The 26461-nt window shown below is 43.2% G+C and overlaps 1 protein-coding gene across 3 annotated transcripts in view; it reads right to left on the bottom strand.

Annotated features, from left to right (window-relative positions):
* Window positions 1–2810: 2810 nt before the first annotated feature.
* LOC135385143 (uncharacterized) overlaps window positions 2811–26461 on the bottom strand; it is a 73063-nt gene continuing 49412 nt past the window's right edge. Inside the window, exons 4-5 of one of the 3 annotated variants that reach the window (XR_010420306.1) lie at window positions 10227–24858; window positions 2811–10169 (exon numbers count right to left, since the gene is read on the bottom strand). Coding sequence is in view for 1 of the 3 variants with exons in the window: in XM_064614317.1 (XP_064470387.1) it covers window positions 24412–24858 (447 nt within the window). In the remaining 2 variants the exon portion in view is untranslated. Of the gene's footprint in view, window positions 24859–26461 lie in introns of all 3 variants that reach the window. The other 2 variants (XR_010420307.1, XM_064614317.1) reach the window with 2 other exon arrangements.

Here is a 26461-nt window from a genome sequence, read left to right as displayed (position 1 = left end):
CGCCGAAATAAATCATGCCGATAAGGTGCTCTTTGCCAGAACTGAGTCCATCTGGGCAGAGGCCGCTTACATGAAATAGTCATAAACGTTACATGGACTTAAAAAAACGCTTACTATACTGAAAAGATTCTAGTCGTTAAAATAACATTTAACTGAGTATTGTTAAACGCATAAATCATTTCAGCTCTGCACACGTGTTTTGCTGCAGCACCACTACCACCTGAATCACATTATCAAAAATCGTGACCGCTTTTTACAAGTCAGAAAATCCATTTGCTTCCTGTCAACACATCCTGCTACGCTACAATCAGCAATAATCATAATAACTCTTAATACAAGAACGGATTGAGGAATCGTTAACACAGATGTTTCAACGGCGAGAAACGCACATCCGAGTGAAACGAGAGCGAAAACAGTCTCACCTATAACAATATGATGTGCTCGTAGATGACCATCACGCATAAGGCACCAGCAGGGTGGATAATGAGCGAACGCGTATGAATTTGTAGGGTGGAGATAGCTTGGAGAATCACAACTGTTCAAGCAGCATCCGGGTGCCTTGCCCACTGCGTCATACGATATTGTCTCGTTCGATGCCATTTCTTGCTGTCATACGTTTGACACAAAGGAAACATGAAATTAAAAAAAAAAGCTACAGCTATCCAGCCCAAAATGTGACACTTACATTTGTATAACGTGCATGATGTGACCATGACCGTTAACCAAGCGAAAGAAAAGACGCTTTGCACACGGAACCATGCACGTGTTCTCAGAAGGCAGGGCCCGTATAACAACTGAAACACAATTCGCGTCAATATAGGCGTAAAGGGCTAATGCTCCAACGCAGAGCCTCAATTTATCCGTCAAGACGAAATCTTATGCGTCAGGATATCAGAGTAAATCATGTTCCCCGAGCCATTTACGCATAAAACTCCGCCCTTTACGCTTACAGCGGGCGCGTTTACGTGTAATAGGAATAAAACAGAGCTTGACGGATACGACGTCAGACATTTTGTCGAATTTACGCTTAGTAAGGGTAAGATTGGACGTAAGCGTAAATTTCTCCGTTTCGTTTCTGAGAGTGTAGCTTTGCGCGTGAAAGGGAGCTCGACACACTCTTCGGGTGGAAGGTCCATCCCAAGGTGCGTGAGGTACGTATGAACATTATTTAAAGCGAGCTGCAGGCGGCGCTGTATGGCTGGGCATGATTTTCCTACTGTCCAAAGGGCGACGTCATCTGCATGCACGGAAAACAACACTTTGCGAGGAATTACTGATTGTAGGCCGGCCATCACCACGTTAAAGTGTGTCAGACTGAGAATACTTCCTTGGGAGACTCCTTGAGGAACAGGATGCTGTGGGCTTTGGCCTTGGGACGTACGGACAGCGACAGTTCGGTCCTTAAGGAAGTCTTGGAGCCAGATGAAGAGCCGACCGGATACCCCAAGTGAGCGCAAGGCGTGCAGCAAACAAATGTGCGAGATGGTGTCACATGCGCGCTTGATGTGGAGGAAAGCTGCACTATTCTGCACAGGATATCAATAATATCATTAAATACCCTTCGGTCCCTCTTTGCTCGAAGTGCCTCGAAGTTCCAAAAATGGCTGAAACACGTCAATTACTGGCTGAAGCTGGTTAGCTCCCGATTGAGGTTCTCCGTGAACGTGAAACGGCTCGGCACTTCCTCCGTTTGCGTGCTCACATTCCCCGTCACTCGCTCCCCAGGAAAATTCGATGCCACCCTGAAAGCGACTTCTATCGAGTAGCGCAGAGGACACGCTAGACTCTCACTGGCTTCATAGCTAAGGACATTATACCGCCGGAAGCCTCCTAGGCTCTACCCGTACCGCCGACTTTTGTACGCCTCCCAAACCTTCTGCAAAGAAGAGATCAAGTCCCCCCTCAAGTCCTCCGAGCCCATTTTCAGGCTCTGGTAGGCGAGAAGTTTTCTACGTTTACGGCACCATATACCGATGGCGCATCCCGAAACAACAAGTCCGTCTCAGCATTCGTCATACCATCCGAAGGCGTAGTGCAGGGACGACGCCTTTCACATCCAACATCCTCCACAGCTGCGGAACTCTATGCCATCCTTTTCTTTCTACAACACATCGCTGATTTTACACCGCGGGAATGGGCAGTCTTCACAGACTCCAAATCTGCACTTCAAGCAATTGAAAATTCAGGCATACGAGGCCCCTCCGCACCCCTACTCACAGATATGTTAATGGCTTATGGCTTACCGTACTATTTACGCAGCAGGGCACATGGCTAGTTCTCCAGTGGGTTCCAGCCCAATGTGGTGTCGTGGGGAACGAGCAGGCCGACAGCGCCGCAGAAGCAGCACTCTCGTATCGGAAACGGACCAGTATTGTTATGCTGAGAGGATACCGCCGTTCCATTCTGCGACGCCTCATGACACCCCTGGCTTCCCGCCAATGGACAACGACATTCTCCCCCCACCCCCCACTCTCGCTATGTTGAGCAGAGTTGGTCCAACGCTCGCTTTCCGCATTCCACGAAACACCTCTCGTCAAGATGCTGCATTAATCCACCGAATGCGCCTCGATGGGGCCTTTACAGCTCGTTGGCCTTACCGCTTGAGACAAGTTGACTCTCCCACCTGCTGCCACTGTGGTGCTAGTAGTATACGACTTGTGTTAAACTACGACAATGTTAAACTACGACATGGACCCCTGGGCCCTGCCCTGAGCCCTGCGCGTACTTTTCCCTGCGTGGCGCGTGTGCGGAGGGTTGTCCGCGCGCTTATAACATGCAGAGACATGCAAAGAAGGGTCATACACAAAAAGTACAAGTGAAAATATATTTATTAATGCCAATTGTAATGCCAATCAAGTTGTGATATATTTATTAAAGCCAATTGTGCTGGGAATTGTGCCAATTGTGATGCCAATCAGGTGAAGGAGAAAAACCCAGCCGAAAAACCTTCACGACCTGTAACAGAAGAAACACAATACACATAATAAAGAATATACTTACTCACTATCAATTTCACAGCTTCCATATGGGTATGACTCAATGGCGTTAAAGAGGTATCTCTTATCATCGTAGGGCATGAGTGCAAGCCTAGTTGTTTCCACTGTATACATACATTGACGTTTACTACATATGGTCCTTTGTGGATGACTTACCTTCACACTATTAAACAAAACATCTTTATATACATCATGATGCAATTCCCTACAAGCAATACTTTTCTTAACAACTTTTGCTCTAGCAATTTGACTATCGTCACTCAATCGGATAGAATACATTTTTGCTTTCAGAGCAACCACCTCTTCAATTATCCTACCTCCAGTCTCATCCTTGAAGCGGAACAATGCCCCTTTATTTTTATTACAATAGAGTGGATGATCAATGGGATAGGATGAAAGGTCGAGGTGATCATCTGCAATCTTTTTGATTTCCTCTTCATACTCTGACGTATGAAACACGCCAATGATAGAATCGGTATCCGAATACATGATGGTGATGGGACAATTCAACTTTTCCAAGAGAGTGCAATAGACGAATTCGTACATTACCAACTTACTATAATCTAAAATACAAAAACCAATCTGTAATGGAAAGCTACATTTTACTCTCCTTTTCTTCATCTCATACAACACACAGTTCTCTGACAAAATTTCAAATCGAATGCAGTCATTCGAGGAGCTATATCTTTGGGCCTCTTCTTTGGTGAATGCTATCTTAATTGATCTAAATCGCCTGGGGGAAAGGAAACAACGGCCATACAAAGAGTTACAATTGATTTTATACAACTGCTTCTCAAAGTCCGTTTGCGCTGCAATGCGTCGCTGAATGTTCATTTCAATGTACGGACCAAAGACCGTACCCTGACGAAATTTCAACACTCTATGAATTTTGCTCACACGCATACCTAACTTACAATATAGACTCAATAAACGATAATGTACAACATACTCTGTTTTATCATTACAAGTGAGAAGTAACTTACCTTGTGCTGCAGGTTTGTAATTCAATTGGTCTTTTAGAGCCAACTGATACTCCGACAACCAACTCTCGTCAACCTTTTGCTTCATTAGAGCTAGTGGGAAATACCTGGTCTTCTGGTGTAGCTCTGGTGGGTAGACGAGGTCGCACACGTAAATGTAGCCGTACTCTGCATCCTGAGGATGGTTAATGATGTCCAAACTCGAAAATTCGGATTCGGGCACCCACTCAAATCTTCCAATAGGCAATGGCAATGTTTGGCAACCGGCATACAGACTGTTTGCATCCCAATAGGAGATGTAACTTTGCGGTTTCTCCGGGTCAAAGTTTGCACAATATTTGTTATTGGCAGCAGCATACCTCAATCCTTGTTGGCAAATACCACCTCTAATAGAAGACTCGATGGTTCGATACATATGTTCATCTGTAAGTAGCTCGATCTCGGCCTTTGTATACTTGAGAGCAGCCTGCCAACTGAATCCAGGTAGACTGACAAAGTGCAGCACTTCCAATTCATATGTCTTCATAGATACAGCGCCTCCTCTATACTGTAGAATGCCTGTCGGATTGCGACCACGGCGAGTTCCAGCCCTCTCCCAAACCTCCTCGCACCTACGCCGACACTCTCCGCATGGGGCGCCACAGCCTGACACTTCCTTTCTTGACATTCGGCCGTCGTGTACTAGCGTTTGTATCGTCTGTATGCCGTGCTAAATCCAGAAAAATCGTGTCTGTGTGTTTGCTCTACGAAGTTATTTTGACTTGTGGATGCTACCGCGGGAAAAAGGCGAGAATGCGGTACTGCTTCGTGCCGTTCTGTACTTCGAGCGCGAAGAAGAAGGAGCCCGGCGTCTCGTTTCACGAGGTGCCCGCTGATGTCGAGCTACGAAGCAAGTGGCTAAAGGTCATATCGCGTAAGAACTGGGTGCCGAACACTACGTCGAACTATTCTGTAGTATGTAGCAAACATTTTGCAGCAAGTGACTTCAAGGAAAACACCAAAACCCGCCAGCTAAAGAGAGGAGCCGTCCCTTCGATTTTCCCTGGATATCCTGCATATCTGCAACCGGTTCCACATGTTGAACGTGATGACAAGAGCATCAGGAAGCGAAAGCGTGTTCTGTCTACTACAGACGCACGTTGCACTAAGCCCGGCCCACTTGTGAGTGACACAGCACGAAATGACTTTTGCAGTGAACAGCTGGAGAGAACGCCTGTCAGTGCAGTGAACAGTAATCCGACGACAACTGTCACGGCGACTCCGATTTCAGCCATTGAAGCAAACAGAGTGCAAAAGGACGACTTCTCCAATGAGCTGGAGGGGACAATGCCTGCCGGTGCACCAGCCAGTGATCAGGCAACCAGTCTCATGACAACTCTGCCCACTGAAACAGAAACCAGATTTGCCCCTCAGAAGAGCAAATTTGCTGAGGTACCCCATTCCACGTCAGCGGGTGCTGGCGGCAGCAGCGCTGGGTGTGAACTCCAGTCACCTCACGCATTGAGAGCTTTTGGCACACAGACTTCGTCACTTTATATGTCAACCTCATATTTTGACAGGAAAAGGCTGCTCCAGAAAGAAAGAAATCTACGAGCCCACATTCAGCACCTTGAACAAACCGTGGACAAATATAAGTCGGAGCTGAGGAAGTTAAAGGAGGACTGCTATGTCAGCTCGTTTCTCAGTGTCGTGAATGATGCTGCAGACAAGAATGTTCGTGCTACCCTCCTTCTAGACCAAGTTGTGAATTACAGCAAAAAGCGGCCAACTTGGTCAGAAACAACTGTGCGTCACTGTGTCATTCTAAGAACCTTGTCATCCAAAGGCTATGAATATATAAGAGATGAACTCTTCAAGATGCCATCGAGGACAACATTACAGAAGTACACAGGGACTACATATGGTGAAATCGGTTTTAGCCCCTTGGTCCAAAGCAGATTGCAAGCCGAAGTACAAAGTTTGACATCAACACAGTCAAAAATGTGTAACCTTGTTGTTGATGAGATGCGGATAAAAGAAAAGTTGGAGTACCACAAGCAGCGTGACACTTTTCTGGGTGATGTGCACATGAGCACGGACTTGGCACACATCCACAGATCCACTGACGACAGCCTTGCCAATTCTCTTTTGTGCTTCCTGCTGTGTGGCTTATCCACAAAATTCAAGATTCCGGTGGGGTATTTCTTTACCCGCGGCTGTAGTGGTGCGCAGCTAGCAGAAACAACAACTCATGTGATAAAGAAAGTGGAAGAGTGTGGATTTGAAGTCGTGCGACTAGTATCGGACAATCATAAGATAAATGTCAACGCCATCAACATCTTGTCTGGTGGGCGTGCGAGGCACTGTGTTCCCCGTCCAGTTGATGCAAGTCGAAAACTGTTTCTAGCGTTCGACCAGAGTCATATAATCAAGAACGTACGCTCCCAGATGCTTTCCAAAGACTTCGGTGCAAATGGACAGATATCCTCACAGTACATCAAGGAACTATACAAAATGCAGAAACAGTCAATCGTCAAGCCAGTGAGATTTTTAACGAGAAAACATCTGTATCCTTCCAACATAGAAAAGATGAATGTCCGGACAGCTGTGCAGATATTGTCCCCACAAGTGACGGCTGTACTAAGCTACATGAAGGACCAGGCTGGGCACACCTGTGATGTACTCTTTTCATCTGCTGGGCCAACCATTGAATTTATGAAAATCATGTGCAGGTGGTTCGTGCTTCAGGACGTGAGCAACTGCACCCAGAACATCCACCAAAAATACCCAGATACAAAAGAGTTCAGGGATGTGAACGACCCAGGGTTGTTGTGGTTGGAGACCACATTTCTTGATTATGTGGAAAAGCTGAGGTGTGAAAGTTCACAAAACAATTTCTTCACCAAAGAGACACACCATGCTCTGGTATTTACAACACTTTCCAATGTAAGCTGCATCCGTTTCCTCCTGACTCAGAAGCACTTCGCCTTCGTGCTACCAAGAAACTTTTCAAGTGACCCCATAGAAGCTCTGTTTGGATTTCTACGTCGCACAGCTGGGTGCAAAGATGCCATGGATGTAAAGACGGTACTCTGTGGAATTGAGAAAATGCTAAAAGCTGGAATTGTGGCATCTTCTGAAGAGAGTAATGTGAAGAGCTCTGAGAGTTTCCATAGCACAACAACGGTCTCATACTGCAGCAGCAGAACCAGCACACCACAGGACTTCAGCAAGCACCTGCATGACGCTAATGAAATGCTGAGGGAGCTGGCTCTTTCAACTGTGCCCTATCTCCCTAATCCCACTGTTGCCAGTATCGCCTATATAGGCGGTTATGCTGCTCGTGTCATCTCCGAAAAACTTCCCTGTGAGAACTGTATTGGACTAATGCAAAAGCCGAATGCAAATGCTGCTGTAGACGGGCTGATTGCTCACCAGGACAGAGGAGGCCTACTGTACCCCACTCAAGAGCTCGTCCGTGTTCTAATGGCCCTGAAACGATACACGGACATTCTCCTACAACGTAGGAAAAAAATCGAGACTATTAACTGGAGTCAGAAATGCAGTCGACGTGCTCATGGATCTCCCAGTCCTCATGTGCGAGAACAGAGACAAAGACCACAGGAAGATTCTTCTTGAGATGCTGTGCACGAAATTTATGCGCCCTCTTATGTCAAACTACGCGATTGACTTCACAGACAGAAGCAGTATCGTCAAAATGTATACGCACAAACCACTTTCGCGCAAGCCCTTGAAGCTCTGAGGCTGAAGTGCAGTCATGCTCGATTTGGTCGCATTAAAATTATTTTGGTTGCTTTGTTTTGGAATTCTTTAGGAACTGTCATGCCTAATTTACTTGCATGCGCAGTCTAATATCACGATGTGTTTGCATGAGCCATGCTTGGATGCGTTTGCCGTACGCGCTGGGCGGACAAAGTCGAGCGAGTGTCGGAGCACGTCGCCATCTGTCGGGGCTGCCGTCGTTCTCCTTTCTTCCGCGCATGCTCAGATGGGCGCACGCGGGGAAGCGACAGGCATTCCATTATAGAGGAGGCGCTGATAGAAAGCTGTCTAAAATGCTGCATAACATCTAACAGGAGCAGGACATCACATTCCAAATAGATCATTGTATAATCTTTCAATGACTTGCAATCAAAATGATCATATGTTTCCCGAGCGAAAGCATAGTCATCTTCGCTGATGTGTGTTCCATTCAAATCACCATAAAAACCATCCTTGGCCGGCAGGCATTCTTCATTGTAGACTTGAAAGCTTTTGATCCAGGAATATGTGTACACACCTTTCCTAGTTAAACGTGCAAAGTCATTACCATACACTTGCTGCAGGCACTTAAATGCCTCAATTCCTTCCGACACCTTCAAACTATCAACCAAACAAGAAAGGGAACTATTTAAAAATTGCGTGGTGTCCCTGAATATGAGATTGCCATATTCAAAATTGCGAATCTTCTCCGAGCTCGTCGCGATGAGCTTGGGTGGGCGTTTCCACTTCAAAGCATGGAAGCAATGCAACAAGGAGCTGATGTCATATTGAAGATTGTGGATGCGCACTGGAATTTTGCCGTGATTGCTGCAACTGATGTTACATTCGTTACAAATGGTAGCCAAAAAGTTGCTGACACTGCTTTCACGGCTGTGGTCATGATGACGAACCTTTTTCCTGGCAACACTAAATAACACACCACAATACTCGCAGTGCGTTGCAGCGATATGTTTACGAGTCTCTTCGTCTGTGAGTTTAATGGGGGCAGGGCAACGACTGATATCGACCACCTTGTTATGAAAACGTAGCAGGCAGTCGACGCATCTGGAAGCGGCATCCGGACCTAAATATTTTTCATTTGCGAGTATTTTCGAATCATAGGTTCTGATTAGAATGCAGCAGAAGGAACTCATAACATGCTTCTGCACGGCACTTTTCACGTTCGTGTCAGGGTCGAGGACAGACTCTGTATCGAGTCCGATAATATATGGAAATGCAAACATATGTGACCAAACTTGTCAAATTTTAGAACATTCTTACCTGGCTCTGGGAACTCCAACAAAAGCTCCTCAAAATTCTTGCACACTCTTCTATGTGACACCAACTTTTCCTGCGTTCTAAATCCTCTCGTACACTTTTCACAAAAAAACATTTTTTTGCGACCAAACAAGGTACTGAAATTCCTTATCCCAAAAAAGTGATTATCAATTTCCAATAACTGCACCTTATTCCGTGGAACACGAGAAGTGTGGATACTCCCATTCTGATATCAGTACACATACACTTCAATTTGGTTCTGTTCTTCAAATTCTGCAATCTCCGAATACGATACCGGACCGTCGGGCCACCATTTGACTCTAACCGTGGGATTCGATTGGAGATCCACCAGATACTTACGATATGTTTTCCACTCATTTCCATGCGCTTTTTGAGGATGCAATAGCGCTAAAGCATTGTATTTGAAACACTCATTGTCAGGGCATTTTACATTTGTGAGTGTTTTCTTTCTTTTTTTCAATTCAGCAGGAATTACAGTGTTACAGCCAATCTTCTTTTTTTCAATTGTGCTTATGTTCAATTCGATTTCGGATACATCCCAGGAGACGTAACCGCTACCTTTACCCTGATAATTTTCAAGGTTGCGCTAACTCGCTAATCATTTCATTTAGCGCAACCATTATATCCGCGAGACTATGAATTTCTCGCGACACGGCACTTAGAAAAGCAAAGTGGCTGCTCACTGAATCGCCAACTTGCTTTCCCATCAGTACTTTCACGCGCATATAAAATTTAAAAGGTATGGGGTGCTGTTGTAATATGGAAACTATATCGTGCTGGTAATGTAACAGGTATTCGAACGAATCCTCGACAAAGTCATCATATGGTGACGCCAACAGGACGTAACGTCCAAGGTACCCTTCAAAGGCCGCAGCGGTTTCAAAGAATGGAAAGTATGGTACGCTAACACCAGGATGAGCCACCGAAACATGTTCCGCGAGATCGTTCACAACAGGCTCTGGGCTATCGGGATTTTGCACGGCATCTGCCGGCGTATTATCATCAAAAACTCCATCCATCAAAACACGATCGAATTCTAATCCCCACTCTTCATCAAACAAAGCAGGATCTAAATTTGGAACGTTAGCTTCCTCCTCCATATGACGAATTACCTCCTCAACGCAATCATACCCACAGCTTCCACAGCGAGGCACTAGAAACAGACATTCCATAAATTAAAATAAGAACAATAAGCAAGAAGCAAACTTACTTCTCAAAGATCTCGGCAGCACACCAAAACAAATTTTTGGCAAAGGAAACAAGCACTGCAACCAGGGCAACAGAACTTGGTGGAAAAAACATACCGTCACCCACTATTTTATAGTAAATGTGGGCGGAACCAAAAACTGTATATAGAAAATTGTTAACCAATGGCATACTAAGAAAACCAATAGGCATCCTTTCCATCTCATTCTCTCCCAAATCAGCGATGGAAACAGACGAGTGCTACTCACTCTCCCTGGAGGACTGTGAGTTTTTTACAGCTTTTCTCCTCTCTTTCCAGTAACTTTAAGGAGATTTTTGTTTTAGATTACGAGTGTCTTCTGACAGGCGACTTGCCCATTGTGCAAACATTGAAGACACCACCCAGAAGTTTTTTTTATACAAAATGGCGATCATCTGAGACAATGTCGCTGCAGTGGATTGATTTCAACAAAATCGTCAGACTGGCTAGATCATAACATCAGACCATCCCATGGATGCCATCCCAACTCGGATTCAGTATGAACTCGGCTGAGAGATTTCACCTGATTATACAGTGGATGATGTATAAGGACCTGATGAAATTAAACTCGTACTTGAATTGCAACGGACCTGAGAGTGACTTCACACTCATCTTGCGATGTTTACCGTATCAACTCAAAACAAGACGCGGACAACTAAGGAAAAGACTACAAAAGTTTGTCGCCGTGAAATGTGACTTTTTAAGACGTTACCGTGATGGTGAACAGATTTCACCGACCATTATCAATGCCGGTTTGAGAAGACCGATCTTCGGAATTATTACATTCAACATTCGCACTACATCATCCAGCGAAAAGAAGACGGCTCTCGCAAGATAGTGAGTCTGGAGGATTATCTTCAAAGTGCTTGTACAATGAATAAATGAGAGAATTTTTTCTTAAATGAGGTATTCCTCTTCAGTCATTTTTATTACCTTGAGATCGTTGTGTACAAGGTTATTGTCAAATAATGACATAATGCTTTTGATTGAATAATTCTTACAAAGACGAGAAGCAAATACGGAAACAAAGAGTCCGCAGTGGGAGCTGTAGAGACTCTGATACACTTGTCACAATATTTGTCAACAGGTAGATCTAGCAGTTCCTCTTCAATTGATGGTAGACCAAAGCTGTCCACATAGATGAATCTATCATTTCGATCCATCATGTACAACAACCAATGCTCTCCCGGGCCGTCGTGTGGATGCGTATTAATGTCAATGAAACCTTCTTCTTGAAGTGGCGAAACTCTGTCGACAGCGTAGGTTCCCCAATACATTCTCACAGTTTGAGGGTTTATTGAAAACAATAATTCAAGATCTAGAACGTCCATGATTTAATCCAAATGAACTGCAAGGTCAGCATTGACTGTCAATATCTTGGGGCTCTCACTTATAAGTATAATCGACACAGCGTGAGGCAATGGTTTTGCAAATTTAAGTTCAATTCTACAATTTCCCTTATGTATCCGATTAAAGTAGCCGCCAACGGACTGGTCTGCACTGAGGTTCCAATGCAATATGAATGAATTAGTTTTATAATTCTGATAACGCAGCTCAACGCTTCTATCATTCAGTTGAGATAGGAAATCATAATAGCTTCCTCTGCATAGGTCATTGTCCCAGTCGTATGAGAGTTGTTTTCGATGTCCGTCAATTGTTAGGGTTACTGAACTCACATTGAAATGTTCAAAATTGAAATGACTCAGTTTGAAGTCACCCCCCCAAGAACACAATGACCTCCTAGGTACGTCCGAGGAAAGTTACCAACGGACAGGGATAACATCCCCAGGACTTCCCTACCAGGTCCTCAATTTGTTAGAAATGTGACAAAGTGAGACTCCCCGTCATATCCTCAGGACCTCCTATGGGAGCTACCAAATGACGCGGCTAGTACAGTTCTGGGAGCAAACAGATACCTTAGTGAATTATTTAATTTGGGAAGTGAGGGCACATTTGCAGCACCCAGTCAGCGTGTGCGTATTTTTTATATATTTTCAACCTCGGTCACCAGCTACCATTCGTGGTTTCTCATCTGTATTTCCTTCAGCGTATTTCTCATCACAAACAATGAGTGTCACAGTTTAAATGGCAAAAAAAAAGATATATAAAAGGCCCCTAGGTCACTAAAACCTGCGAAACCACTTTGAAAGGCATATGATGCAGCAGCATTTCCTTTCCAAGACAGAACAGATACAAGTTATTGCTTGTCTTCCGAACTTCAGCAGATTCGGGAGTCCTCTTCGCATCTCAGTCAAAACAAAGGGTGAGGTATCTAAGTTTAACTTGATTTCGCACATAACCAACAATGAAGTGAGAAATTCCTTGGAGTATTAAATAGCTATCAAGGTAGTGTCCGTGTTTCTTACTGCTTTGGTTTGATGCATGCCTAGACATTGAAGCCTGAGCAGTGAAACACTATTATTTTTTGTCTCTTCGGAAATAAAAGGCTCCGCGCAACCTCCTGCCAGGGACCCTTTGCGGACACTCATGCAACAAGACCGCAGTGAAAGGTCTAGCAAACTGTATTTTAGTGCACGTCAAACGCTGCACATGGACGGATTCCTTTAAAATCCGACGATCAGTATTTGCGCCCCTTTATCTCTTTCTATTTTATATTTGGTCGTTTTTTTTATTTATGCATGAGCACTTCTTCTTTGATTGTATTGGGTAATGAGAAATAAATCGGGAAGTTGATTATACTGGCTAGCAGGTATTAAAATGCCCACAACGCAGTATTAAAATAATTTACTTCTCCTGTGCTTGTCCTCCGGTTGACGACCGCAGGATGTACGCAAATGACAATCACTGGAAGCTCCTATAATGACAGCCTGTGAACCTCCTTCGTTCATCCCATCACGGACGAGGACGTGATGACACTTTGAGGACATCCTGAGGACCGCGTGTGTTCTTGGGGCCTGATAGGCGTCGGTCCGTGTCATAACCATTGAGATCCGATCTGGAATGCGATCGGTGTATAGATTGTCGAAAATTCCATCCACTGAGCCAGCAGTTATTGTCTTAATTTTGCTCTCTAAACATCGCATAGTATAACACGCTGGATGTTTCTTCAGTATAGACTGGTGAGAGAGGAAAGTTGAGCTACTGACTTTGACTTTATGTAATGACAGTACTGCATTGCGTATCTTGATTTGATGTTGATGAGTTTCTCCTGGACCCGTCAATAAGCGATGCATGTCGCTGGCGTACACAGCAGACACCCTAACATCCAATCCCGGTAATAATAGCTTAATTTGATCTGTCAAATCCGTATTAACATGCATGACAACTTCAAATAGTTTGCCACCACTTGTTCTAGAAATGAGTGCTTTAGCAACATTCGAATTTGGATCGTTTGCAGCATGTTCACCTGAATCATAAATATACATTCCACAATCATCTACTGTTTTCTGAAGATGAGTGTTGGTGTGGAGCAAAGTATCAAGCATACATCGGTAGGAATTCAAACAATTTGATGATACCAATCGCTGATTGATATACACATTAGTATACTTAGACATTTCAGCTCCCAAGTTATTCACGGGGAATACAACATCGTTGACTACACCATCTGCCGTTCTTGTATACGGATCACTCCCATCGCTTCTCAATATCTGCATAGTTAGTGTAATGTACATACTAGAAACATCGAGATAGAGATCGGATAAGTTGCTTATATTCCATTCAATCGTAGATTCGGCGCCTGTAATTGTTGATACAGGGTAGAATAATTGATTCTCGCATGATTCTATAGAAATTTGAATGGGTGGGATTTGAAAAAGCTCACACTCCCCCTTCAAAACCAATTCGGACTGGGCGTGGACTACGTTGACCAGTGACATGTTTGCGACTGAATACAATTGTCACCCTCTCCCATGTTTTATTTTTAGGACCATTTACTTGTCGCCACTTACTTCCGCTTTTCCCCCCCTCCACTTCTTTCAAGTCGGAAAACAGTGTGTCGCGACTTCGATGCACCGCTTCTAAGAAGAAATGGAATCATTTCGTGGCTCTTTCTAAGCAGCTTTTTATCGCATCTTCCCATGACCTATGGTAACGAGTACAAAATCCGATCCCGTGTCGAGACCTCCAGCGTCGACGCACCGCTTCTAATGGTTTTCTTTGAAATTGGACAATTCAGTGTCGACGCGCCGGTTCTAACGGCTTTTTTTAAGTGTACAGTTGTTTTGACTTACCCCCACCACAATCCGTTATCGTCGCGACCTCCCGTGTCGATGCGCCGGTTCTAATGGCTTTTTTTAAGTGGACAGTCGCTTTGGCTTATCACCACTGCAATCAGTTATCTTGCCTTATTTCCCATTTTGCCCTATCTTGGACTGCTCATTTTTACTATCCAGTCAGACAAACGGACGCCAGCGTTGACGAAAATATTTATTCCTCACTCCAATTGGGTTGCTTGTCAAAGACGTCTTTTCTTCTTCTTTTCCTACGTCGGCCACCGCCGACAGCGAAATCTTTTAACACTTTCGACTTAAGCTCGGATGCACTGCTTCTAATGGCTTCTTTCAAATGTTGACCATCTGATAGTTTTCGTGCCAGGTTTTTTGCTGCATTCATTCCGGTCTTAGTAACGTATGGATGTGCTCGTCGCAGGAGTGGTAATGCAAACTTGCGCAATGATTTAAAGAATCCACTGCCCCTCTGGAACATTGGTCCTGAGTATGGCGTAATATTGCCAAGTCCGTGACCGTAGTGGATTTCCGGGATTTCTTTAAGATACATGTCTCAAATGTAGAGCTAGAGCTGTTTTGCCTGGTCCTTTGAAGTCGAGAGGTCGACCAGAGTCGTCACACAACTTAATTGAAATGAAATTTATTTCATTATGCAATAGCTTAAAATATTGTATGTTTTGGAAAGCATAATGAATGATATTGTCTTCCTTTGCAGAGTATGGAACAAATTTTAATATGGGAAACTTCGTCGCACCCAAGTTCGATGGTTCAATAATATCGCAATAAACTATAAAATGATGGAATAATAGTGTAAGTCTGAGGTGTGTGTTTCCACTTGTACTGCTCGCAAAAGTTGTGAGTGGTGCAAAACCAAACATATTAGAGAGGTATTCTGATAGGTGAATGGTAACACCGTCAATTGGGTTGATAGTGCAGAGCTTTCTCTCATTACTATATGTGAGTAGAGCTTTGCCCTTTAATTGATTGTTGATTGTATGTAGCAGTAATTTCGGAGTTTCATAATGATCTGGTGGAATAGTTATTCTTTTTGTAACCAGTACTTCTTTCTCTATAATCAAGTCATAAGCGCGTTCAAATGGATCTTCATAGTAGTAGGCTGTATCATCTTTTATATTAAAATTATTTAATCTGAGGAGATTCTTGAGCTGTTCTGGAATAGCAAAGAGACTGTGTAATGACTGTGACAATCTATAACTATTCTCTCGGAATGTTACATTTGCTTCAATTTTGTGTGTTCTAAAAAAGCGATTTAATGTTGTCTTGATAGAACAACCTGGAATGAATGCGATCAAGCCATTTGAAGTAAGAATAGAAATTTCTTCTAGTATGCATAGCTGCGAAGCGATTTCCTCTCGAAGGAATGTGTCCTGACGAGGCACCTTAGAACCTATTATAGTATTGCCTTGAATGGATGACACTCCAATAGCCTCTTGCAAGTTTTCATCTATAAATTTAATTGACCGAACAGAATGTGGTAAACTGAATACATATCTCCCATCAATATAATTGAGAGAACTGTTCAAGTCTTCAAAAAGCTCTAGAAGGGCCATTTCGATGGTTTTTTTAACGACAATAGTCTTGCGAACCTCTGCAAAGTCTTTGTAATCAACCTGCATGACACCATCATCACTCCGCGGTATATTGTAGAATAGATTACAGATAGATAGTTCTTGTAGTCCAACTTCATACTTTCCACTCAGTTGTAGGGGTGCATTCAAAGCAATTGTAAAGTTGTCCAGTGTATTTGTTGGATATAATTCGGTACAATCATTGGATAGGAGGTACATATAAAATTCAGAGCCTGGCAACATCTTGCACTGGAACCCACAAATTAAATGAATCATCATAACCAGCCCACTTCACTTTATACTGAGTGACTCCATCAATTTTCTTACTGGATATAATTTTTTCAATTGGATATGGGTCATCAGCCTCTTTAATAATGCGCTGCAATTCGTTTGCATAATATGTGCTCTCTTCTTCTACACCATCTGGGCCTGCAATGTAAAAGACAGGTGGATATGTTTTCTTATACCTCGAAATTGTATAGATAAGGTGAGACCAGTGTCCTGTGTACCCCTTGTCAAATATTGATCAATTCAATAGAACACGAACTTGCTGGCCAATTTCGAATGGTATTGTGATGTCATCATCTTTTTTACTATTGAGTCTATTGAAGAGCTCAACCTCGTTACTTTCATTCACTTCATTCGGTGCCATTTTAATAGTTCTATGGTAAGAATTGTTATAATCTTCTATAATCTTTAGAAGAATTTTAAGGTACTTGTGATGTCCTTTACTACAAAAATATCGGAATAGGCGACCTTTAATTGTTCTAATGGCGCGTTCAGCCATAAATGCTTTGAGTCCTGTCCCAGTGTGATACATTAAGATGCCATGACGCTTACACCAAGCCTGCACTTGTTTGTTGAAGAACTCACGCCCCTGATCTACATGGATTAGTCACGGTTTTATGCCTCTATTTCGATATAGCTTCATAAATCCTTTCTTCACGTCTTCACTTCGCTTGGTCTTGAGAGGTGTGGCCATGACTTGTCTCGACAAACAGTCTATCCCAAGCAGTATGTATGAGAATCCTTTATTGTATTTCTTGTATTGGATGAATGAAATGAGGTCTGCTTGATGTAGATCATTCAGGTGGAGTGAGATGACTTTCCTTCTCTTAAATCTTCGTCGCGCATCTTTGTGGAGAGTATAGACATCATCACGTTGTAATTCTTGTAGTGCTTCTTTCCTTCTGATTTCCCGTGCCTTTTGATAGCGTTTGACCCCTCCGAGCCCGCCGTCAGGTGATCTGTAGCTCATTCTTCTTCTGAGAAATATTCTTCATCCGAAGATGAAATCAACTTTGTTCTTTGCGGCGACTTGTAGGTCTCTCACAATATTTTCTTCTTTGATTTTCTTTTCTGTCTGATTTTGTGTGATAGTAGAAGTTTTGACACCTTTAGAAACCATGCGGGCCTGACTAGTTTATGACCGGATAGGTACAAGACCAATTCCGTTATACTAGAGCCATGAATGGTTTTGTTGTTATGAATGATTTCTCCTTTTTCATTCCATGACAAACTCCTCGGTATCGCTGACACTATGCGCCTAACTTTTTTAATATTTATATTATCTGGTAGAGCGTCATAATCGAATTTTCTGCTAATACTTTCCTCCATTTGTAATGGTTTTATTATTGGCGGATCTGATTCTGTTGTCGGTTTCAATTGATTTTTATGGTGTAGTACATAGCTGTTAGCATACGCTTTACCTTTAGATCTTCACTTTCATTAGATTCCAAAATAGTGTCCACTAGATTTAATACCTCGATTTTTGTTGCCACTTTCAAACACCGGCTACCTTAGCTATAGCCCGCCCTGCTACACCACCTAGTATACTAGTCAAGCCTGTCAGTAATAGTGGGAGCAATGGGACCAAACCTCCACGTTGTCGATATAAAAACTTTTGTAGCTTCTTTGGTGATTTGTGCAATGTTTTATATGCGATGTATCGAATTGTAGCTTTATATTTCTTTAAATCTTTGTATAGTGTTGGTGACAGTTTAACATTACCATTCAATATATTCTTGCAAACTTCGGAAAGAGCTTCAATGCTGTGCGGAGGAGCCTCCTTCAATATGTTTTCCCGTTCTTTTGGAGTGCAGGTTGCAAGCACTTTAAGGAAAGTTAAATGGTGACGTAGACTTTTCATTGGTATGAATACATATTGTGACTCGAGCTTGGTTGTACCTGTTCGCAATCTTTTATCAGACTGGGTAAGTGGGTGTAGGTCAATCACTAGATAACCAAATGGTTTCTCTGTTGCTTGTTCGAATGCATTCAGAAAGTATGGCAACCGTGATTTCCCGTAGATTTGTCGTCCTAGAAGTTCGAGTTGCGCACGAGATCTTAAATTATTGAATAATATTATATATGTGCTGTTGTGGGATAGAGTGCGGTAGTTTACATCGTTATAGAATAAGTATTGACAAAGAAAAATAATTGATGCATTCTTGTGATGGGACGCTCTCGTATAGAGGTGAACCATATCTTGCATAACATTCTTTTCAGTCATGAGATCGTCAACTATAATGAGTGTTGGTATGTTCTCATCCCATGTCGTTGGTAATTCTTTACTAAATGTAATTTTAGTGAATTCATTCTGCCAGCTAGCGTCATATTTAGTAACATAAAATATTTGTTCTGGGACTACACTGAATACTGATAGATTTCTAAGGATGTTACGAACTAAGTAAGTTTCTCCTGACATAGAAGGTCCACATATAATAATTCATGCAGGATGGATGAAAGAAAACGGTCTTACGTCGGACATTATGTCGCAGAGGTAGAAGTGAAACTGATAATATGATGTATTGAAAACTAGATTTATTACCATCCACCGTCGATTTGATCAAATTGACTTTTCGCAGACTCTCGTTTGATCCTGAGGAGACGTTCGTGAGACAAAACGCGTCTGATAGCTTCAGCTTTTGCTTCATGAATTTCTTGTTTCAGACGCCATTTCTTGTCTTCGGGAGACTCAACTTCCTCCTCTTCACATTTCTTTCCGAAAGAGCTTCTGCATAATTATTTTGGGAGAGAGCTCCTGGTCTGGGGAACGAATGGAAAAATGAGGAGGTGGGCTCGTTCGAAAGGTAATAAATGGCAAAGAGTGGAGAGGAGGTTGTATGATAATGAGGATGCGCACGTTTAAAAGTTTCTTCCTCACTTGACTGACACACATTCCAAAAAAATGTCCAACGAAAACGGTAAGTTTTTGATTCGCAACGTAGTTCTTTGTTCTCATGGATATTGTCTTTTTCAGAACTCAGCTCGAGCCCAATATACTTTGAAAATGGTAATGAATTATAAAGAATATGAAAAAGGTGTTTAAATATGATTTAAGGTTTTAAAAATGATTTCTTGTTTCAGCTCCAGAGTCGCCGCCGCCGATATGTATGTATTATTGTGTTGTGTATATAGTTGTTGTGTAGTTGTGTGTGTGTGTGTGTGTATGTGTGTGTTATTAATTGATAATATTTTTCAGCTTACACGCCAGTGTCGGATGAGAGCAGTAAGTTTTTGATTTGCAATGTAGTTCTTTTTTCTCATGGCTATTGTCTTTTTTTCAGTATTTAGCTCTAGTCCATCATTTTTTCAAAACGGTAAGGAATTATAAGGAATATGAAAAAGGTGTTTAAATTTGATTTCTTGTTTCAGCTCCAGAGTCGCCACCGCCGATATGTATGCATTATTGTGTTATTTAGTTGAGTGTGTATTATTAACTGATAATATCTTTTTTCAGCTTACACGCCTGTACCAAGACCAACGCCTGGATGTGAGTAAAAGTTATAGCATAATTAGAAAAATAAATGATGTTCTCTTTCAGATCATTGGAGTCCGCCACCGCAACATGTGTATTAATGAAATGTATAAGTTGATATTAATTTAGATTCACTTACAGATTACTGGGGTCCGTCGCCACAGTGTATGTATTATTGAAATGTATAAATTGATATTAATTAAGATTCACTTACAGATTACTGGGGTCTGCCAGCACAACATTGTATGTATTATTGAAATAGAAGTGTAGTTTCGTATAATAACAATATCTACTTTTTCACGTCAGTGCTGTGTCCAACGTGAGTTATCGTGTGGTAAGCAAATGTGACGACGTTAATTTTATGTTTTCTTTCAGGATTGGAAACAAAAGAGTTCATAAAAAGTGTTATCATGGAGACATTGAATGAAATATTTAGACAACAATAAATGTATATATTCTTTATTATGTGTATTGTGTTTCTTCTGTTACAGGTCGTGAAGGTTTTTCGGCTGGGTTTTTCTCCTTCACCTGATTGGCATCACAATTGGCACAATTCCCAACACAATTGGCTTTAATAAATATATCGCAACTTGATTGGCATTACAATTGGCATTAATAAATATTTTTTCACTTGTACTTTTTGTGTATGACCCTTCTTTGCATGTCTCTGCATGTTATAAGCGCGCGGAAAACCCTCCGCACACGCGCCGCGCAGGGAAAAATACGCGCAGGCCTCAGGGCAGGGCCCAGGGGTCCATGTCGTAGTTTAACATTGTCGTAGTTTAACACAAGTCGTATACTACTGGTGCTCTTGAGGATCTGGAGCATATTCTTCTTCACTGCCCCCACTACCAATCTTCCCGAACCGCACTCTCCGAGTCTCTTCGTCAGCTGTACTATCGCCCCTTCTCCCTACCGAAATTCCTTGGTCCCTGGCCCAGTCCAGCCCGGCAACGCTCTGCGCTCAAAGCTCTTTTGACATTTCTGGACACCATCGGACTTCGATCGTTATTGTGAAGGGGCTCGTTATTTTATTCCCCACATTCCCACCAGCAATGGGGTAGAGTATCGCCTCTTGCGATGAACCTCCCCACTCTCCAAAGTCAAAATAAAGTTGTTTATAATGAGGAATGAGATTCCAACATTATTCAAGACGGGTTACCAAATTAACAGGAAGTGCGGCTCTAATAGCGCTCTCCAAATATAAAAATTGGCTGACGAGATTCAGGTGTCAAATTCATCGCGTTGGAGATAGCCTCAGCGTATCAGTCATATCAGTTCCAGGACGTTCCAATAAAAAAAACTATTTAAAATGATGAAATTGTAGCGGTGTGTGCTGATACAGAATGCAGTTTTATTTGGGAGCGGCCACGATCTCATAGCTCAGAAGGAAATTTTAGGATTGGCCAAAAACTGCATTTAGGAGAACAACGTTGAGGTATCTGGTGACAAATAAATATCAGAACTGGAAAGAGATAAGTAAGGGGAAATGCAGCAACATTTTTTGAGTCAGCCTTTCGCTTGAAAGTAATGATGAAGACAAGGAACCGATATTTTTTAGCACTATAAACGGCCATGAATGAGCTATAGAGTCTGTAGTTGATGGGCCGCAGAAACTTTTCACGCAATGCAGATCAGAAAGGAAGAAGAAAAATGAATAGGGAAAAAGTGAAAACATCACTCCTCCCTCTCCCCGGTTCCGATCCAGCAAAAACAAGTATGTAAACGAGTAAACGAGTATCAACTAACTTCGTTTACCAAGCCGGGTTGACGTTACATCTTTCCGCGTAAGTTGTACCCTAAGAAATGTTTTTGTATCGACATCATGTTGAAAGATCTATCATTATCTATCTGAAAATTTTACGGTCTTGTTTCACGAGTGCTTGATGATTCGTCAATCACACTCATCGCAGTACACCTCCAATAAGGCTATTAGCGAATATTTTGTGTCTATTCCCGTACACCAAGGCATTGCTGTTTTGTAGACATAGAAAAAATACTTTCATTTATCTCTCGCCAATATAGCCATCACGAAATGCTGCGTGCTCGTATCAGTCTCCTTGGTCCGTGTAGATCATTCTTACACACGAACAGAGTGCAAAAATTACAGTAAACTTCAGCGATACTAAAAAAAAAAAGACTCCTTTTACACACGCGAAAGGCAAGCACCAAAAGAGGGAAAATTCTCACTTCCTAACACCCGCAGAAACACTATGCAAGCCATACGCGCAGGCACCGGCGGACACGAAAGTCTCCCCCTGAACGGCCGATGCGTCGCCACGCGTCGTCGGTGCGCCTAAGCGAACTTCTCACCGGAGTTTCCTTACCAGAAAGAGCACTGAGGGGCCGGGTACTACCTTTTTTGCAAGTGTATGTCCGTTTTCTTTTTTTTGTATGTCATTGTGGAAAGACAGTGTGGGCAATGTTGGTAACTTGTCCATACGATTGCAGCTCTACTCAATCTTTACCTAGTATGTTATAGGAATAAATCTTGTACCACATGCATGCCAGACACACACCTGCATGAACCTATACGTCGCCCAGTGGTGCAAACATTCAGGTACTGATGTCGAATTTGAGATATAGTGTCTAATATATGTTTACGTGATGTCTCAGTGAGAAGCTAAGTAGGAAAAAGTAGGGATAAATGGTCCATCTCAGTCTTAGGGTTTCGCAGCTGCGGGGCAAAGTTTCATTAAATATATCGTTTAGGACGTTTGGGCGATCGCCCCTAAAACGTCAGTTTATACATGGGATTTACTCTGTCCCCTCCCCCACTACAGACACTCCTACAAAGAAACCGCCCCCCCCTTCCAAACCGAGGGCCTGGATCCGCCCCTGCCCCACCCACGGGATGAATAGGATCCACTGCAAAAATACCATTCAACTAAATAAGCTTCAATTCTTTGTGCCTTTATTGAAAAAAAAATCCTTCCTAAATTAATGTGTAAGGGTTACAACACACACATGTATTTCTGTCAAGACTGGCAACTTACCGGCATTTTCCAAAACTAAAGTATTGAACAGAAGCGGCCCCCACGCAAACATCATGGTACCGACTCTGGCAATCTTGACACTGTATACAGTTGAGAAACTTTGAAGAACATGGCTCGCTAAATGCCCTTCTACAGAATCCGCAGATGTTGCTGTTGTCTTTCACTTCGATCATAAGAGTGGTGACTTTATTTTCGCGACACCTTCGCACCTTTGTTTTCCTTGTTCTTCGGGTTCTCGATGCTCGAATCACGCGGCTTGTGCAGCCTTCCACTACCAAAGACCAAGCAGTCGGAGGAAAAGTTAACGATATCAGGCTGAAGACGCACACACAACAGCAACTTTATTGTGAGATGATGAATGGGGAGTTTCATCGCCAGGGCTGGAGGAAAACTTAAGCACCCTTGTAAGCAGAGTAGTTATTGGGGCTCCGTGTCGTTCAACGGCGTCCTTAAATGATCAACCGGAATGAACGGTTTCCACTGTGCTCTTCATGTTGGCGCTTAACCCATGCGCGTAATTTAGTTCTGCAATAATTCCGCACCATGTCGCCAAAGCACGACAATACAGAAGACAGACCATAATGAACACGCGAAGAAATAAACGAACCCCGAGCACCTCAAAGGGCTCTTAAGGAAGCAATGTCGAATTATTCCCGCAGTACCTGGGCCAATTAGCCCCAATGCATATATTTGTGAAATTCATATAATGCGGCATACAACAGAGAGCCAATGACATACCAATGCATCTAGAAGTATTTTCTAACCTACGTTCTCGTCACTGAACGTTTCCTACTCTTCTATGTGCTTTCTGGGTCTTAACCTACGAGTAACGAGACACTTCATTTTTAGATAACGCAATTTTTTCGTGCAATACTGGCTTGGCAGCATGGAGAAAATGCCGGACGCAACTACCAACGCCAACTTCTAAGTCGGTGTTCTGGGATGAGGAGGAAAAAGGAGTGAGCTCCGCAGCTTTCCCGGTAGAGATCTTGTGAACTACGCACGCAGTCTTCCTCAGCGCTGTCCGCCTTACCCCGTGTTCCGAATAGCTTCAGTCTACCCTACTGACCCATTTTAGACGACTAGGCCAAAAAAAAGTCTAAATGTGTTTCTACATTTATACGGCTGTTAGACGTAGCGGGCTGGGGCTGGGTGACGGATACGGAGCAATAGAGTTAGAGATTGCTTACAAGCAATCGACTAAGAGATAGCTAGGATATCCTGTCCTAGTCCTATATCCTATATCCTATCCTGTCCTATATCCTAGAACACAATGTTTTTATTCCAGAAGTCTTACAAGTAAGACTTCTGGAATAAAAACATTGTGTTCTACTGTATTGTCAGTGCCCCGTACTGCTCCTTTCAGTCAGCAGTGCCACGTGGTGCTGATTCCGACAAGCTTGTCGCAAATAGTAACTTCTTTCTCCAAGCATAGCATCTCCAAGACGAAGCAACAACTGAATATATAGAGAAAATGCACCTGCAAGCGAGACGTTCTAGGACGTTTGAATGGCACACCAAGAAGTACACGTACCCGTACGAGACACAGGGGCACAACTGCGAGAAGGAAGAGGCAGCAGTATCAGATAAAATCGCATGGACCTAGGCAAGGTTGTGGACGAAGACAGTTTATTCTCATATGTAATCATCGCAGAAGTGCTCGTATACCGGCATGTTACTTTCGAAGTCTGCCTGCTCCTCTGACTCGGTTTCCTTTGGCAGCGTCGTACGTAGAGTACCAGGTGCTTTGGGTGTCGTTATTTGTAGCGTATCCCTTTCTTCCCCTTCTTCGTTTCCTTCATCTGTCTCTTCCTTTTGAGGTCGTAGAGTTAAAGGAGGGCCCGTGGTGTAGTCCGTATCCCCCACATGTTCTTCTTCTTTTCCTTTACATGCCTCTTCGTTTTGAGGCACTAGTGTTAAAGGAGAGCCCGTGGCGTGGTTCGCATGTTCGGGCGCTCCTGTATTTTGGTAAGAGCAATTATCCGGAAACGGAACCTCGAAGGAATACATGTCGATGCAGTAGCCCTGTTCGCAGAACCCTGGAACTCGTTCAGTTTTCCCACGGTACCTGTTGGTAGTAGCCTGAAAGCGGATAACGCAAGTACTAGTGTTTTCTTTTGTCTAGTAAGTGTTTTGAAGTAGCTTCGTGAAAAGAGTACATGATGCTCACTAACTACACTGATTGCAGTTGCAATTCAGGTAGCTAATTCTTTCGAACATCGTAACGTTGTTTTTATATGGGAACAGAGCAATGGGTCATGCGCCGCTACGTAGTTTAACAAACGTCTGCACATGCAACTAAGATCTTACTGGAAGATGACACTGGTACTTGATGCTGTCATGTGAGGTTGGGGACTTCTCATTAAGAGTTGCTGCTGATCCAACTGGCAACTTGGTGCTGCTGACAAATTCCAATGAAAGTGGAATCTGTATTTGTTTATCACCACTCACGCACTATCAGGTCACGCTCTATAGTGTGTTTTCCTTTATCCGCAACTGATTGAAATTATATGGGAGCAGGGTGGAGGCTGTTTTTGCACTGGAGCTTTCGGCTAGGCCAGCATCCTCCGGTAGAAGAAGTAAAGAAGGAAGAAGAAACACCGGAGGGGCAATTCGAGCGCAGTGTGCAGACGACTGGTGTCGCGGATGAATGTTTTCGAGCTTGTCTGCTCCGCACCTTCCAGACGACCGCCGTTGAGCCTTTTCGCCTTTTTAGGGGTGCGTCATTTGACTGTTAGAGTTTAACGTCTCTGGTTCTTTCAGATAGCGGAATCCGCAATATCCTCATCAACATCTCCAGTCTGCTGTTACAGTGTATTTAATCGAACTGAATAAAAATTAAGTATGTAATTCGCATGGGGAATCATACAACGAGGAATAAAATTCTGCCATACTTTCGGAATCGGCAGGGGTGAAGGGCGACCGACTTTTTAAGCACAGGCTAGGGCTCTGGTTTTGTCACTGGAGCACAGAAGGCGCTACTTATCAAACCGCTGATGCAAACAATGAACGTTTTTCACCCCTCAAAAAAAATAAAAAATTCGCGTCCTAGGGGCTCCCCACAGAACCACCCTCGGCGCACTTCAAAACAATTCCACGTGGGCAGCATAAAGGACAAAAACTGGTCCTGCATTGCGGTCCGAAGTGTTCGCGCGGTATCCTTACTGGTCCCCACTTCTGTCCCCATCGAGCGCCATCTGTTGAACACGGAGATAACCTTGTCTGGCGCACCCAAAGTCATCGGCGCCGCAGCGCATGGGGATAAGCAGTTGAGAAAATGTCTCATTGTCTCGCGCATCTCTTCAACAGGGATCGTAGTTGTGTCGCGAGGTAAAGCCACGAATTATGTAATATCCAATCCAAGCACCAATTATCAATCAAGAGGATCAAGCTAACGAGCTTGATCCTGCTGACAAATCGCGACGGGTGTGGAATACATTGTTGGTGTGAATTGGCGCGTCATTTGATGGTGTGGCGAACATCAGCTTGCTCTGGTACGTGATGGACTACGACAGATTCAACTTTGAGCGGGATTTGTTAGTAGGACCAAGCTGAAGTTAGATAGGTAGCATCCCAGCATAGGTTCTCCCGGTGTTGTGTCTCAGTAAGACTCTGTTCATTGCAACTCTGGCATAGCGGTAGCTAGCAATTTGGCATTCGTGCGAATTGTTTGTGAGATATCGCA

The sequence above is a fragment of the Ornithodoros turicata genome, chromosome 2, assembly GCF_037126465.1.
Source record: "Ornithodoros turicata isolate Travis chromosome 2, ASM3712646v1, whole genome shotgun sequence".
In the NCBI taxonomy this organism is placed as follows: domain Eukaryota; kingdom Metazoa; phylum Arthropoda; class Arachnida; order Ixodida; family Argasidae; genus Ornithodoros; species Ornithodoros turicata.
This window is presented reverse-complemented; position numbering and strand designations above follow the sequence as displayed.